Here is a 16914-nt window from a genome sequence, read left to right on the forward strand (position 1 = left end):
TTGACATCAACTCAAGGGGGAATGATATATAAGCAGTGCATTTTTGGCTTTTAAAAAAGTGAGGTGCTAGTATTCAGATATGGATAAAAGTGCCTTGGATGGCAGCAAAAAATAGCTGCTGTGGGCAGAAAAAAAGGTGTTGAGGCTCTGAACCAGTGTGGACTGAGCTGAGCAGATTTCTTACATATCTAATGGACTTAAATTAAGCGAGTCACGTTCTTTTACGTGAGGCACGTCCTTTTGTGTGCTCTTTTATATTTGATAACTCTTCACCAAATGCAATATTTTACTTTAGTGAGGCAGTTAAGAAGGGGGCCCAGTGATGCGGCCATTCAAAACAGCAACAGTGTCAGTATCCTGTAAGAGGTATAAATCTACAGTGAATGGCTATGTAAAAACTGGAAGAAGTGCTGAAACAGCAAGGTTGTGCATGTAAGAAAGGCAGGCAATCATCTGAAGGAAGGTTGCTTTGAGGACTAAATGAAGTGCTTTGAACAGCCATAAAGCTCTAGATAAACACTGGGTAATACTTTACTGTGATTGTCTGACGGTGGAACTCAACTTCCCCTTCTCTACCCTGCAGCCTCCCCACATGCCCCCCCCAAAGAGCCCCCCCCCCGAGAGCTGGGGGACCCTCTGCAGCAAATCTGGGGAGGTGGCAGAGAGGAAAGGGAAGTTATGTTGCAGGAATACCTTTCACATTAAGAGCTCCCTTGGATCTTGGAGATTTTTAAGCAAAGGTTGGATGGTCATCTGTCATGGATGCTTTAGTTGAAAGTCCTAGATTGCAGGGGATTGGACTAGATGGCCCTCAGGGTCCCATCCAACTCTACAATTCTATGATGTCTGCTCATGCAGTGCTGAGCATCATCTATTAAGAATTTTTACTAATAATGAAAATAATAGAACAGAGTTTACAATCCACAAGACCAGGGTGGCTAACCTGTGGCCCCTTCAGATGTTGTTTTAGTCCAGCTCCCATCAGCCAGCAGGGCCAATGGTCAGGAATTATGAGCGCTGCAGGCCAACGCCATTGGCAGGGTCACAGGTCAGCCACCGCTGCCATCAGAAGAACATAAAGAACAAAGAGTTACCCAAGACGGTAAGCAATAAATCCTGTATTATAGTCATTTCTGGTGTTACTGTTCCATGAAAAAAATAAGAATAAATTGTTGGTACTGTTCCATGAAAAAAATAAGAATATTGTTGGTGCAGTCGTCCAATTTTATGGACAAGTCTTATGTGTAAAGTATTTTTTGCTGACAGAGGAAAAAATGAGCACAAGACTGTTCTGTCTAGGCAATGTTCCAAAGACAGCTATTAATATTATTCAACTTGAGTAATGACAATTGGGTACAATTCTACTATCTCCTAGAGTACTCTGAAATGCTCTTGCATATCTCACAGCATTAGGTCCCATTTTACTATTTACTACCTGTAATTTTAAAAGTATTATTTCCAAGAAGTTCTACAGGTCTGTTTTCTAAGAGCAGGGGAATTGTTTTGCCACAAGCTTATTAGCTTGCAGTGAACTCTACACTAAAAATCAGGTGTGTGGAACACCTTGCAGGGAAACTGAAGTGGCATTAATAGTTATAACAGCAGGTCTATATGTATGCAGCCATGTTGGCTGCATCACAGGAAGCAGGTATCAAAATGTTGTTGGACTCCAACTCCCATCAGCCCCACTTAGTATGGCCAATGACCAGGAATAAGGGGAACTGCAGTTTGCTAACACCTGACATGGGGTGGGGAGTCACAGGTTTCGCATCTCTGACCTAAAGCACCACTTAAAGCTTGGTATTATTATTATATTAATAATCAAGTCCTACCCTCCTCTCTGCATTTGCAAGCTATTCATTGAACCTTGTCTTATCCATCTAGATGGCTTGCAAATAATCGATATTACAGAAAATTCTCAGTGAACAATGAAAAAGAAGCGCATTTATCCTTGCACTTGCTTCCCATTGCTTCTTATAACAATAAGAGTGTGACATGAACTATTTGTCATACAGTAAGTAGAAACTGATTGCTTATTCTTTTTTGTAGCCAATTCTCCTCGGTGCTGCACAAGTTCATAAAACACCTTAAAAGTCCCTGTACAGGCACTAAGATCTTCAGAAGAGGTCCTCAGTAAACCAGCAGACCTTTTCTGTGGAGACACCTGGCTTGCAAAAGAGCCGCCCCTCCAAAATGAGGGGAGCAGAAACGTAATTAATTTTAGGCACTGGCTAAAAAAGATACTTGCTTGCCCAAACTTTTTCTGATTATTAATACTCAGTCTTGCACATTATTCTGGTTCTGTAGATGTTATTGTATTCATGTTTTAGGTTGATTTTACAAATTATTTGAATATTATTATTATTATTGTTGTTGTTGTTAATCACACTGGATTATAAAAATGTGTTTTACACAAATATGTAAATAAACACAGATCAAATGGGCACTTCCATTACTTTGTTAAAACACAGAACTATAACACTTAACTAAGGCTAGTAAGGACAAACTGCTCTGGGCATATTTTGTGGGTTTTGTAATAAACTGTATTTTGCAAAAGGTATAAATAAAACTAAGGCAAGCATGTTGCAGCTCCTCCCCCCCCCCCCGTCAGTAAATAAGGGACTGTATGCTCTAAAAGCAGCAGCTTAACCTTTGGAGTGAGGAGACGTTCTGTGAGCTTCTCTATGTATATGAAATATCACGTTTATAAAGAAAATAAGATTTTGTTAACCTCTGGACTTTCCTCTTTTTTCTTTTTGGTAGCAGGGGGTCCCTGAGCTGACTCTTCGGGAGCTTTCTTTGTCTCCACTTTATTCTCTGTTTGGGTTTGAACTTGAGGCTGAATGATGATGACCTGCAAAACAAATGGGTGAATGAAAAGAAGATTGCTCCACAGTCTGAAAGGGATTCAATTTTTCAAACAGAGAAACAGAATCTTCAAATAAAGGGCTCCTTTGTCAACTACTTTCTTGCAGAGACAATAAAATAATATAGCAGGCATCTGGAGACTCTCTTGTCAGAATCTTTACAAATATTATAAACAAGAGAGGCACCGTTCTCAGAGACTGTTCACTTACACCTAGTTGATTCAATCGCTTGGCACGTCTCAGAATGGTGGTCCACGTGGGATCCCCGCAACACAGAAGTTGCCAGAACTGGGGTCTCCAGCCTGATTTTTAATATTCCAAAAGGAAATGGTAGAATAGTTTCCTTTTTAAATCTAGCATCTCAATCTCTCTCCGGTCCCTCTTTTTCTAGCCTATTAATTATGTCCTGGTCCACAATAACACAATTCCATGGCATGGTCCACAACAACACAATTTCAGCTTATCCTTTGCTTGTTTACTCAGAAGCAAGTCTCACTGAGTTCAGCAGAGCTACATAGGAGTGCAAATTTATCTCTGTGTTTGAGAAAGATAATTATTACTCCTGTAGCATTAACAGGACTTTCTATACCAAGTATGAAAAAACTGCTAAGAGAGGTCATCTAGAGTGATGAGGTGGGTGTCAAGAGGAAGACGGGACTTTGCTTTGTTTTTCCTTTCCACCAGACACCAGTGCAACAGTCAGTAATGGACTAGATGAGGGTGAAAAAAGCAACCCAAACCCTGCGTCCATCTAGCAAAGGTGGAACACATTCTATGTTTACACGATGGCCACATGCAATCACATTCCACATGGAAAACAAGGGGTGAAGCTACAAGTGGGCTTCTTGTTGCTCTTCACCCTCCTCCAGATCCCCAAACACTCCCAAAATCTGCTGTGGAGAATTAAGAGACCTTCTGGATAAATTTTTGGAGGCACACTGGGAAGGAGGCAGGACAGGGAAGAAGAGAGACTGGAAGTTCCATTGCCCGAGCCAATTGCCATTCAACAAGTGTATGGGCATCACTGGAAGTCACCCAAGATGCAGAGCTTAGGAGCCAGCTCATGTAGTGCCTATGACCAAGAGTGTGTGCCATCAACTTTGGCTGGCATGTCAGCTGCACACACTGATAAGAAGGAACTTGCTGCTTTGGTAGCTTCTTGACTTGTCTACTGTAATGTGTACATCGTGGGTTTGCACTCAAAGACAACTCAGAGCATTCTGTTAATGTAGAATAAGTTGGTCTGATAGTTGTCTAGTGAGGCACTCAGAGTTCCAGTGGCTTCCACTTAAATGGCATGGGTCTTGGATATACCCATGTGGACCTGTCAGAGAACTAAGGTTTATTGAGGAGGCCTGATTATGGGCTCCCACCACAGGGCAGAACAATATTTTCACTCACTGGTAATCAGCCACTATTCCCTTGGAGGGAAATATAGAAATTGTTATTGTTTTACTGTTGTATAGTTTTACTTGATTTCACTGGTTTAAACATTTACTTGATGCTGCCTTCAGGAGTGTAAAGTTGAAAATCAACCATTATACTGAAGTGAAGTAATAAATTGTTTGATTTAAAAAGTTTGACTTTCTATGTTAACAACCTAAGGCAAATTTGTGTAAAAAGATGCTGTTGTTATATATATATTAATCTACATTGTGCAACTGATTAACTGAGCTGATGTTGAGGTACAGCATGTTCTGCTGCTCAGAGAACTAAATACTTTGCAGTCTAGCTTAAAGTGCAGAAAGGAAAGCTGTCAGACTAGCTGAAATTAAACTTCACAAAGGGAAAGGTGAACACTGAGACCAGATTGCAAGAATGAAACCATGGGGAATGGGGCTGAAGGAAGGGTATTGAGAAAGAGAAACCTAAAAGGAAGGTGAGGTGAGAAAAATGCTTGAGAAAGGCACATTTGTTTTGGAAACTGACACAAAACTGAGTTACTCAGATGGTGAGCTCTGAAGAAACATTATAGCAGTTAAGGTCATAAGGGAGTATATGGTACATAAAGTAAGGGAGCTACAGAAGGACTAAGGATGATGCACAAGAGATGCAATGGCTAAGTTTAGTATCTAGACCCCGGGAAGAATTCTGCCTATTGTGCCTGCAGCATTTTGAGTTCATGAACCCAGCAGGGGAACCATGCCCACAAAGCAGCATAACACCCTATACATTTGAACCAAATAGCAAAGCCTATAGCTGTAGAGCTGGTCTCTGATATTTGAAAGCTGGACCATAAAGAAGGCTGATCGCCGAAGAATGGATGCTTTTGAATTCTGGTGCTGGAGGAGACTCTTGAGAGTCCCATGGACTGCAAGAAGAACAAACCTCTCCATTCTGAAGGAAATCAGCCCTGAGTGCTCACTGGAAGGACAGATCCTGAAGCTGAAGCTCCAATACTTTGGCCACCTCATGAGAAGAGAAGACTTCCTGGAAAAGACCCAGATGTTGGGAAAGATGGAGGGCACAAGGAGAAGGGGACGACAGAGGACAAGATGGTTGGACAGTGTTCTCGAAGCTACAAACATGAGTCTGACCAAACTGCGGGAGGCAGTGGAAGACAGGAGTGCCTGGCGTGCTCTGGTCCAGGGGGTCACAAAGAGTCGGACACGACTAAATGACTAAACAACAACTGATATTTCTATCATCTTGTCTCCCAAAACAAACATCCAATCCTGCACATGGATAATTTAAATGGTTATTATTTTCCATGTGTTTCCTGAAGAGTTCACACAGCTTCCTGTACTTTCACTAGAAGAGTGGTGGGGAAAGAGTTTTTGAAATGCAGCTAAATATATCAGACCTGTGCCCTTCATGCAGTTAGTAAACCTGCAATAAGAACGGCAGTTCAATAATGAAACTTACCTTGCTGTCAGCCCGGATGAGGAGTGGTTGCACTTTAATGCCCTCATTAACCACTGAAACAGCGGCACTGGTGTTGATAGGAGCTGCATTTTGGGGGGATGTGGAGATGATGGCGTAGGCCACACCTGTGGTGCTCAGGGGCGCTGACACAGTTGTTGTAGACTCAGTGACACTTTGTGATTGGCTGTTGGGTGTCTGTACATGGCTAACAGTATTATTGGCAGTGGGAAGGGCGGGTGTGGGGTTTTTGATGCTGACTACAGTTGCCTTTTGGAACGCAGAAGGTTGTTTGGAAGGTTGGTCTCTGCATGGAGATATAGGGAGGCTGTCTGGAATCAGAGTCTTTGGCCTAACCTGCAGGGAAGAAAAGACAATGTTCAATTCAGTTTTAAAAGAATAGAGAAGAAAACCAGAGGTAGTGCAGGTGGTCTGGGCCCATGGCAGAGGGTGTGGTTGTTTTTAATTTCAAAGCAGCAGCCTAGAGTTGCTACTTTGATTCAGGAAGTGAAATTGGGGAGGAGTGCTTAATCCCTTTCAACTGTGCTTTTTCCCCTACCAAATAGTTTCCGGGCCCAATTCAAAGCTCTGGTTTTGACAGATAAAATCTTAAACGGCTCAAGACCGCAATATCTCAAGGACTGCCTTTCCCCATATGAACTGGCCTGGCCCCTGCAATCATCATCTGAGGCCCTTCTTCACCTGCCTCCTCTGCAAGAGGTCCAGAGCGTGGCAACACAACGAGAACGGACCTTTTCTGCATTGGCACCCTGCTTGTGGAATTCTCTTCCCTGCTGCCTTCATTACATAGCTTTAGGTGCCAGACAAAAATATTGTTTTATTAGCCAAAGGCCTGGGAGAAGAGCAATCTATGGCCTTTAAGCCTATGTTTGCTCTTGCTATTATAGTGTGTATTTTTGTGTTTTTATATTGTAAATTGCCCTGTGATCTTCGGATGAAGGGCAATATAGAAATTTTAATAATAACAAGTCACCCACTCACCTAGGAGCTGCTATTATTGACCACAGCGATCTTACTAAAGCTAAACAAGACAGGGAACTCTCTGTCACATTCAGTTTGGTTTTTAGAGATTATGGTTCAGGCAGTATCCTCTCCAATCGCTCACGGGCACAGCAATCCAAACTATGGGACAAATTATTCTGGCATAATCTACTCTTGTCCCAAGTTCCGTTCAGAAGCAGGGGTAGCGCTGGCTGAGCCCCCCAAATCTGGTAGAGGGAAAAGAAGCCTTTGAAATAGTTTGACTTACAGCACCCTTTCTGCCAGTGCAATTTCTGCTGTGTTCACTGGTCATATGATTAAGCTGAACAGAGTTTAGAATAGGGGCAAGTCTCCTCCTGCCCTTTCCCACCCCCTCCACTATACTGTCCATGACTTACCCCAGCCTTGGCAGAGGGGGATGAGCTCCTCCTGAGCTGGGATGGAGGACATATGCCAGCGTATCTCTGGCTGAGCCGGGATGAGTGGCTTCAGCTGGCGTGGTCCAGCCTGACCCCATGCTCAGCCAGAAATACACCTCTTCCAAACTCTGCTCATCCCATCGGATCTTGAGTTTGTATTGCTCCTGAAAGCACCAATTCTGCTCCTGCCTTGACCTACAAGCAATTTGAATGTTCCTCACTGCGGGGAAGAGGAGAGTTTCCTTGCCCACAGAAAACCAACATATCTAAGAGAAGATTGCCTTTATCTCACTGATAAGTTCTGCTAATGCATTGAGATTTTTCCACCTGGGGAAGCATCCAGACATTGTATCCCATTCCTGCAACTTAAAAGTTGTAGGGTCTAGGAATGAATTTAAAACTTGATCCTCACGAATGTACAAATCAGCTGCAGGATTTCTCCCGCCCCTTAAGCCATAAGTCTCGAGCCTTGAAGGATACTAAGCAAAGATCTTTCCTTTATGTATGTGATGAGTTTATGACAAAAAGCAGATTGCTTAGGTTTGAAGGGCAGTAAATGGGTGCTAGATTTCACTTTTTATTTGTTGCAAGTTACAAGCCACTTCTGAGACCGCTGGAGTTAGGAGTCTTTAATGCAAGATGGCTTTCCAGAAAAGGGGGGCGGGGACTTTGCCAAAATTAGAGAATGTGCCAAGAAGTAGCAGCAGCAGCAGCCTGCATTCTACAAATGAGACATTAAAATGAAGGTCTCCAAGGACAGCATTCTGATGATATGATACCTTCTACTGGTGTAATTAATGCCATCCTGTCAACATGGCTCTAAATTAACAATGTGTTAAGCATCGCCTCAAGATTAAGCATAAATAATTTAATGTGTTACATAGTTAGCTCAACTTCTATTCCTTCCATTCCAGCTGCCATATTGCACTTGTCAGTTCTTGCACTCCCAGTCTTTGGGAATAAAGCTCTCAGCCCTGTCATTTCCCAATAATCTGGTATTGAAAACAGCTGTCCGTGTCATTACCCCAAAGGCTTTGAATTTCAGCAAGCAAAAGCAGCTTTCAGCTGCTGAAGCTTGAAGAAAATAAGCAAAAGATGATGTTCCAGGCCACCATGCAGCTGGAGGGCCTTTTCGCAGTGGCTTAACACTACAGCAGGTAGGTGATTCCTAATGTTGTTGGTTGGTTGTCAAGCCTCTGCTTAAAGACCTCCAAAGTAGGAGACTCCACCACACTCCTTGGCAGCAAATTCCACTGTCAAACAGCTCTTACTGTCAGGAAGTTCTTCCTAATGTTTAGGTGGAATCTTCTTTCTTGTAGTTTGGATCCATTGCTCCGTGTCCGCTTCTCTGGAGCAGCAGAAAACAACTTTTCTCCCTCCTCTATGTGACATCCTTTTATATATTTGAACATGGCTATCATATCACCCCTTAACCTCCTCTTCTCCAGGCTAAACATGCCCAGCTCCCGTAGCCGTTCCTCATAAGGCATCGTTTCCAGGCCTTTGACCATTTTGGTTGCCCTCCTCTGGACACGTTCCAGTTTGTCAGTGTCCTTCTTGAACTGTGGTGCCCAGAACTGGACACAGTACTCCAGGTGAGGTCTGACCAGAGCAGAATACAGTGGCACTATTACTTCCCTTGATCTAGATGCTATACTCCTATTGATGCAGCCCAGAATTGCATTGGCTTTTTTAGCTGCCGCGTCACACTGTTGGCTCATGTCAAGTTTGTGGTCAACCAAGACTCCTAGATCCTTTTCACATGTACTGCTCTCAAGCCAGGTGTCCCCCATCTTGTATTTGTGCCTCTCATTTTTTTTGCCCAAGTGCAATACTTTACATTTCTCCCTGTTAAAATTCATCTTGTTTGTTTTGGCCCAGTTCTCTAATCTGTCAAGGTCGCTTTGAAGTGTGATCCTGTCCTCTGGGGTGTTAGCCACCCCTCCCAGTTTGGTGTCATCTGCAAATTTGATCAGGATGCCCTTGAGTCCATCATCCAAGTCGTTGATAAAGATTCCAGGAGCCCATCGCCCAAAAACGGCTTTGGCATGGTAAAAATAAAAAGATGGTGGCATCCACGGGCTGTCATTCTTTATTAATTTTGTGTTATCCTTACTACCAAAGTCCTTGCCACAGTTTTTCCTATTTTATGTCCCACTGTGTCAGTGCTCTCAACTTTGTCTCTTACATTTCTACTGTTCAAAGCTCCTCTCTTAAAAGACTTTTCTTATTCTCTCCTGTTGCCCTTTTAATAAATAAGACTCCTTCCTCAAACCTCTACACCTTTCTGCTCTTCCTTCGCTTGACTGTCTTCCCTACTGTCAACATGTAGATTCCAAGATCCCTGGAGATAAGAGCCTGTCTTTTCTGCTTGTGAAACTCTCTTAAAGCAGCACTATATAAATAATAAAAATTGATGGCAAAAAGTCTTGGCTGAGTGCAGAGCAAAGGCAGAGTTCAGTTTATATGTGACATATCAGGAATGTGCAAAACAGTCAAATCCTGCCCTCAGTAGTCAGAATGGAAGCCTTAACCTTTGACTTCCTTGCCTCGGTGCAGTATAGTATGAATTTAAAATTCCATTAGAGATAATAGAACAATTAATTCTGGATTAAGCTGCATTTATAGCAAAGCACTGTGAGCGTTGCAATTAGGTTTGACTTAAAGTTACTTTTGTTGTAGCCTGTTTAAATGCACAGCATTTCACCATGTGCCACTGTGTACTAAATGTACATAGCATGATTTCATACCAGTGTTAAACAATGCCAAATTAAGTGTTCTTATTCAAAATGAAGGATTAAGCTAAGGCAACACTGGGTCTTTTCTGCCCCCTTGTGATAACTCAGCAGAATTACGTAGCCCTCACAGGCTTCTGCCCTAACCTAATCTCAAACTAACTTAATGTGGAAGTTAATTCATTTTTACAAATAAAAAATAATACTGCCTTGCTAACTGTGCCCCATGCACAAGTTAAAGAAACAATTAAACAGTTGCCTACAGGCCACAAGAAATGAACCCCTGACAGAACATAGAACAAGAAACCATTATCCCACACACTGCTTTAATCTCCACATTCTCCAGCAAAACATTAAGCATTAAAACAGACAATTAAAGGATTAGAGTTTTTTAATTTAAAAAAAATGCAGAAAAAATGCTAAGCAGTATATCCTGCAAAAATGTGCTAGATGATGATAAAATACAAAGTACAGGTTAAGTACACAGCACCAACCATTGCCATTCTTGGAACAAATTATTTGCAACAATTAGGGGGTCAGACAAATATTCCTTACACACCAAGAGAGCTTGTATCTACTGCAACATGAACAAATCCAAAACACTTTGATAACAGAAAGTTGGCAATCCAACAAATTTTATTCCCAGATAAAATTGTGTTATATGGTAACCTCTCATATTTTTAAATACTTCTTACTAACATCAACTTTCAGGCTGAGTTTAGATGTGATGCCAAATCACAGATGGGCATTAAATGAAGCGGGTTCATTTGGGTTTGCACGCTGATTCTCTCCTAACATCTAATTTCACTGCAAAATTAGAATCCTTCTTCCTTCCTATTGGAACAGGCCTCATAGGTAACACAAATTACCACATATACTCGAGTATATGCTGACTTTTCCAGCACATTTTTTATGCTGAAAAAGCTCCCCTTGGCTTATACTCGAGTGAGGCAGATGGCGGCCGCGTTGCTTTCGCTGAAGCCTGGAGAGCGAGAGGTTTCTGTGCGCACCGACCCCCCTTGCTCTCCAGGCTTCGGCAGGGAGAGGCTGCATGTGGCTATGGCTTCTTTAGCCCCGCGCAGCTTCTCCCGGGAGGGAGAGGTTGCGTGGGGCTAAAGAGGAAGCCAAAGCAGCCAGTGGGATCCATCCATCCACTGCTGCTCTTTGGGGCTGGGGGGGGGGATAAGATTATTTTTCTTGATTCCCCCCCTAAAAACTGGGTGCGCCCTATGGTCCGGTGCGCCCTATGGAGTGAAAAATACGGTGTATGGTAAGTGGCGCCCTATATACCCACTGGTGGAGGAAGAGGGGGGTGGGGGAGCCCCCCACCCCTGGCAGCATGATCCCAGTGGGGTTCCATCGCGGCTGCCCCCCGCCATGCTGGGCGCCCAGCCCCTGCAGGCGGCGCGGCGCGCCCCCAGGACACGCCCCAAGCCCCTTTGGGCGGCGCATCCCACCCCCGGGACGCGTGCCAGCCCCGTCCCCGCCTGCTCTCCACCCCTGGTTCTGGAGCATGAAGCTCCGCCACTGAATATACCCCAGGAGGGCATCATAAGGATTGGGAGAGAAGGGACAGCAATAAATAGAAATGTGTTCTTACAACTGCTGGACATAATGCAATTAGTGTGGGTTTTGCTTTTCTGGAGAAAGCAAAGTATCATTTCATTAGGATATGACAGATGTCAAACCTCTATTGAATTTATGTATATAATGATTTCAAACATAGTATGTTGTAGCTCAATTTGTTTTGATGCCTCAGAAGCTGAAAATAATCAAAATCTCAACAATATCTATATTTTGATGCCCAGCGGGAAAGAGCACATTCGAAGCAGAGCTTTCCTAAACTGAGCTTTTGTCTGTTTGTTTGTTTCTATGGAGGGGCATGTGCTGTATAGCTGCAGAGAATTGGCTCCATTCACACATCACAGTAAACTATAGTTAATGGTTTTATGTGAATCTACCTATCTGGGCTTCTAGCATGCAGAGGAATGAAACCATGATCCTGCACTCTTGGTCCTGTCTAAACCACAGACTGTGGTTTGTTTTACTCAAACAAACCATGATCAAACCATGAACGTACAAACCTGGGTACATACCATGATTTATTAACACTAAATCAGGCATTGTGGTTTGTTTCACCCCAGATCTATTAGGGAAGAACAAAGTGGATGAGATCCATTTATGCGTGGTAAGCCATGGTTTATCACAACGTCTATTTACATTAGAATGTCTATCTTTTGAAAATCAGCTGTCAGGGGTTCAGGAGCAGAGACGCAGAGAAGGGAGGAGACAGAGAGCGAGGGGGAGGAATACGAAGGAAAGATGAGTGGGGATGACGAACCGAGATCGCCGAGCTTATCCAGTGAGTCCGAGGATTCCCAGAAGGGAGCGCCAGCGGTCAGAGCAAGGGGGGAAAACAGGGGGACACCCCAGGAAGAAGGGTCCAGAGAGGGATCAGAGAGCAGCAGTTGGAGATCGGGACCCACGTACCCAGCCGGGAGCAGCGGGGAGGAAGGGGACCAGATATCGGGTTCCGGAGGCTTTCAGAAGGAGGGAGGGCATGAGTCAGGAGTAGTCACGCCCACCTCGGGGAGCGACGAAACGATCAAGAGGAAGGTGGAGAGTTGGGCGCGCGCGCCAAGTTCAAATGTAGCGGAAGCTGGCACAGTAAGCAGCCCAGAGAGTGAGCCAGGTCCCAAAGCCCGCCGCAAGGAGGCGGAAGGGTCAGGGGGGTCCGCGTCAGAAGAGAGTAGGAAAGAAGAGACCCCGGGGGGCAGAAGGACCCAGAGACGGAAGGAAAGGCGCAGGAGGTGGAGCAAGGCTAGGATATTAAGCTGGTGTGCTAGAGGCGGAGACTCAGACGGGTCTTCGCCGGTCTGACCTAGAAGAAGTAGGGCTGCACGTTGTAGTTTGGAAATGGAACCTGTAATCCAATAAAGACTCTTTTAACCTGAACGCTGGCTAACGTGGTCCTATGTGAGCTGGGACTGAGTGGCAGCCCTGACAGTAAGACCCGTCTCATTAAAGCTTCGGACACCTGATACCTCGCAGCGGAGGCAGAAGCAGCGAGAGGAGGAAATTGGTGTTTGGGAGCGAGCTCACAACGGTTGGCAGAGATGACGGAAGCAGAGAAAATTTCAGCGCTGCAACAGGCAGTGACCCAATTGAACGCGGAGGTACAGGCATCCAAGAAAAGGGAGGAGGATGCGGCAGCCGCCTACAGAGATCTCCACGCCAGGTTTGAAGCATTGGTTAAGCATGGGCAGCCAGGACCCAGACCGGAGGGGGTTGGGTTGGCACGGAGAGCAGGAGGGCTTGTGGCTCACTTCGATGGGAATTTACAACAGTACCCCAATTTTCGAGCAGACGTAATGTGCGCACTGCAACTGCTGGCGAAAGACTTTAGGGATGAGGAAGAGAAAGTGGGGTTTATACTATCCCATTTGCATGGGGATGCTAAAGCGTGGCTACGCAATTTGTGGAGGGATAAAGATCCGGCGCTTCAGAATGCAGATGCCTTTATCAAAGCGATGGATGCGTGCGGCAGTCAAGACTAAACCTCCTAGAGGGACCAGGAAGTGTTATATATGCGACAGCTCTCAACACTTGGCGAAAGAGTGTCCCCAGAGGAGCTCCAAGCACACTGCAGCCTCCGCAACGGTGAAAGCGGCCACGCAACACAGCGAACACCAGCAGGGAAACGACGATGTCTGGCTGGAGACAGAGGCACTGGGGCCCAGCCAGACGCATCACTGAAGCAGTCCCCAGCGATCTTGCAACCCACGGACCCCCTCCCACCCAAACCAGTAGTGCAACTCACAGCATCTCTCCAGCTGCCCGATGGCGTCACTATCGAAGTGCCGCTTTCTGTGGATTCTGGAAGCAACGCAGACTTTATAGCACAGGATTTTGTGGAGCAGCACGCTATACAGCTATTACCGGCCACTCTGCCCCTGCAAGTCGTCACAGTGGATGGCAGGGAGTTGCTGGGGGGGCAGGTGGTGAAGCAAACGCCGCCAATGGTGATGCGCCTTGGCAACCACAGGGAAGTCATCAGTTTTAACGTCACCCGACTGTCGGACACACCCATTGTGTTGGGCATGAGTTGGCTGGACAGGCACAGTCCGACACTGGCTTGGTACCAGCGACAGCTGATCTTCGGCTCCTCTTACTGCGCAGAACACTGCATCCTGCCCGGACAGGAGGGAGAGGAGGAGGAATCACAACTGCAGTTGGGAACGTTGCAAGCAGTCCCCCACAAATACGCAGACTTTCTGGAGGTCTTCTGCGAGAAGGAGGCAGACAAGTTACCACCGCACAGGCAATATGACTGCAAGATTGACCTCCTACCAGGGGCGACGCTACCGAAGGGGAAGCTGTATTCCATGTCTGAGGATGAACTACAGGAACTCAAACAGTTCATAGATCACAATTTGGAGCGCGGTTTCATCCGGGAGTCCAGAGCAGTAGGGGGCAGTCCTGTTTTCTTTGTGAAGAAGAAGGACACGCCCCAAAAAAGGCTGGTGGTGGATTTTCGCCTCTTGAACAAGATGACCAAGCCCTCTGATTTCCCCATGCCCAGGATTGACGACCTACTGGCGACGGTGCGCAAGGGACGCGTGTTTACCAAGTTGGACCTGCGAGGGGCGTACAATCTCATCCGCATGAGGGAGGGCGATGAGTGGAAGACAGCCATGTTCACGCCTCTGGGCACCTACGAGTACAGAGTGATGCCGTTTGGATTGCAAAACGGTTCTCACTGTTTTCAAGCTTTCATGCATCATGTGTTGGCGGGACTCCTCTACAAGAAGTGCGTCTGCTTTCTGGATGACATCCTGATATTCTCCGAGTCGCAGCAAGCGCATGACCAAGACGTTCGGGAGGTGCTGGAGAGGTTGCAGCAGCATAGACTGTACGCCAAACTGGAGAAGTGCCAGTTCGACACGACGGAGGTGGATTTCTTGGGTTACAAGTTGTCGGACAAGGGGCTAGCCATGGACAGCGCCAAGGTTCGGGCGGTGTTGGATTGGAAGAGCCCGCGCAACCGGAAGGAGGTCCAGCGGTTTGTCGGCTTCGCCAACTTCTATCGCAAGTTTATCAAAGGGTTCGCGATGCAGACGGCGGCTATTACGGACACGCTAAGCTCCAAGAAAAAGAAATTCATCTGGACGGAGCAGGCGGAGCAGTCCTTTCAGGCACTCAAGCGTCTCTTCGCGTCGGAAGAGCAACTGCTGCATATCGACCCCAGCAGACCGATGCGGGTAGAGACAGACGCGTCCGATAGAGCAGTGGGAGCTGTCCTGCTGCAGAGGGACCCACAGGGGGTCTGGAGGCCGGGATCGTTCTACTCCAGAAAGCTCAGCAAGTCGGAGCAGAACTACACCATCTGGGACAGGGAGTTGCTTGCCATTCATGCAGCCTTCAAGGCGTGGAGACACTTCCTGATCGGCGCCAAGCACACGGTGCAGGTCTGCACGGACCACAAGAATCTGGAGCACTGGCGCACGGCGAAGTTCCTGAACCAGAGGCAGATACGTTGGGCGGAGTTCTTTGCTGACTTCGATTTCCGAATAGAGTACGTCACAGGCGACACCAACATCATGGCGGATGCACTGTCCCGCAAACCGCAATACCTCGAGGAGGCGACGCCAGCGGCAGCCATGCACATCTTCGCGCCAACAGCGTGGGCGTGCGCTTCAGCCACAGTAGACCTGGATGCGGTGCGGCGGGCGTTGCAGGACGACTCATTCGCGCAGGCGAAGATGGCCGAGGTGCACAAGGGCACGGCGAAGAGCGACGAGTTCCAGATACGGGACGGCTTGCTCTTACGTAAAGGGGCCATCTACGTGCCGGGAGATGAACTTCGCGCCAAGGTACTGCAGCAGTTGCACGACGCACCCACGGCCGGGCACTTTGGCATGGAAAAAACGGTGGAACTAGTCGCAAGGGACTTTTGGTGGCCCAGACTGAGAGGGGAAGTCGCGGACTACGTCGCGAGGTGCGACACCTGCCAGAGGGCCAAGCCGGTGCACAAACCACCGGCGGGACTGCTGGAACCGCTGCAAACGCCGTTTGAACCGTGGGAGAGGGTGGCCCTGGACTTTGTCACGGATCTACCCAGCTCGAGAGGCAAGACAGCTGTACTAGTGGTGGTGGACTTGTTCACCAAGATGGCACACTTCATACCGTGTGCGAAGGTGGCCACGGCAGAACAAACAGCCAAACTGTTCATAGATCACGTGTTCAAAGTGCACGGGCTGCCGCGGTCTATACTGTCCGACCGCGGTCGCCAGTTCATCTCGAATTTCTGGCAGAAGCTGATGGGCTTCCTGAACGTCAAGATCAACCTGACATCAGCGAGACACCCACAGACCAACGGGCAAGCGGAGAGGGTCAATGCCATCATGCAGCAGTACCTGAGATGCTATGCCAATCAACAGCCGGCGACGTGGGTGGATTACCTGCCGCTCGCCGAGTTCGCCTACAACAACACGAAGCACGTGTCCACAGGGGTGACGCCGTTCTTCGCCAACAATGGGAGGAATCCCAGAACCTTCCCGGGACTGGACAGAGTGGGGGAAGGGGAACCGCAGACGGCGGACGCTTTCGCGTCTGAGTTGCAGGAGGTCCACGATCAACTCCGACGGCAGCTGGAGATAGCGAAGCACGCATACAAGGTGCAAGCGGACAAACACAGGCGGGTTGGCGAAGAGATCCGAGTGGGAGACTGGGTCTGGTTGGCAGCCCACGCAGTGCCGACCAGATCGTTAGCCAAAAAGAAGTTGGGGCACAAGCAACTCGGTCCATACCAAGTCGAAGCGCAGATCAACCCAGTAGCTTTCAGGCTGGTGCTACCGGAGGGTTCCAGGATGCATCCGGTGTTCCACAGGTCGGTGCTCACTCCCTACAGGACACCTCACAGGTTCCAGGAACCAGGAACAGCACCGAGTCCGTCTCAGGAGCGGACGGAGGCGGGAAGATTGCCACAGCAGGACCCCATCAACGAAGTCACGGAGATTTTGGACTCCA

At 47.0% G+C, this 16914-nt stretch overlaps 1 protein-coding gene across 12 annotated transcripts in view; it reads right to left on the reverse strand.

Annotated features, from left to right (window-relative positions):
* PHF21B (PHD finger protein 21B) overlaps positions 1–16914 on the reverse strand; it is a 188451-nt gene that overhangs the window by 21886 nt on the left and 149651 nt on the right. For 9 of the 12 annotated variants that reach the window (XR_014007555.1, XM_081191692.1, XM_081191695.1 and 6 more), the window contains 2 exons: positions 5733–6086; positions 2732–2854 (listed from right to left, as the gene is read on the reverse strand). Coding sequence is in view for 10 of the 12 variants with exons in the window: in XM_081191692.1 (XP_081047818.1) it covers positions 2732–2854; positions 5733–6086 (477 nt within the window). In the remaining 2 variants the exon portion in view is untranslated. Of the gene's footprint in view, positions 1–2086; positions 2165–2731; positions 2855–5732; positions 6087–16914 lie in introns of all 12 variants that reach the window. The other 3 variants (XR_014007554.1, XM_081191699.1, XM_081191701.1) reach the window with 1 other exon arrangement.

This window comes from Podarcis bocagei (genome assembly GCF_964188305.1).
Source record: "Podarcis bocagei genome assembly, chromosome: 4".
Classification (NCBI taxonomy): Eukaryota; Metazoa; Chordata; class Lepidosauria; order Squamata; family Lacertidae; genus Podarcis; species Podarcis bocagei.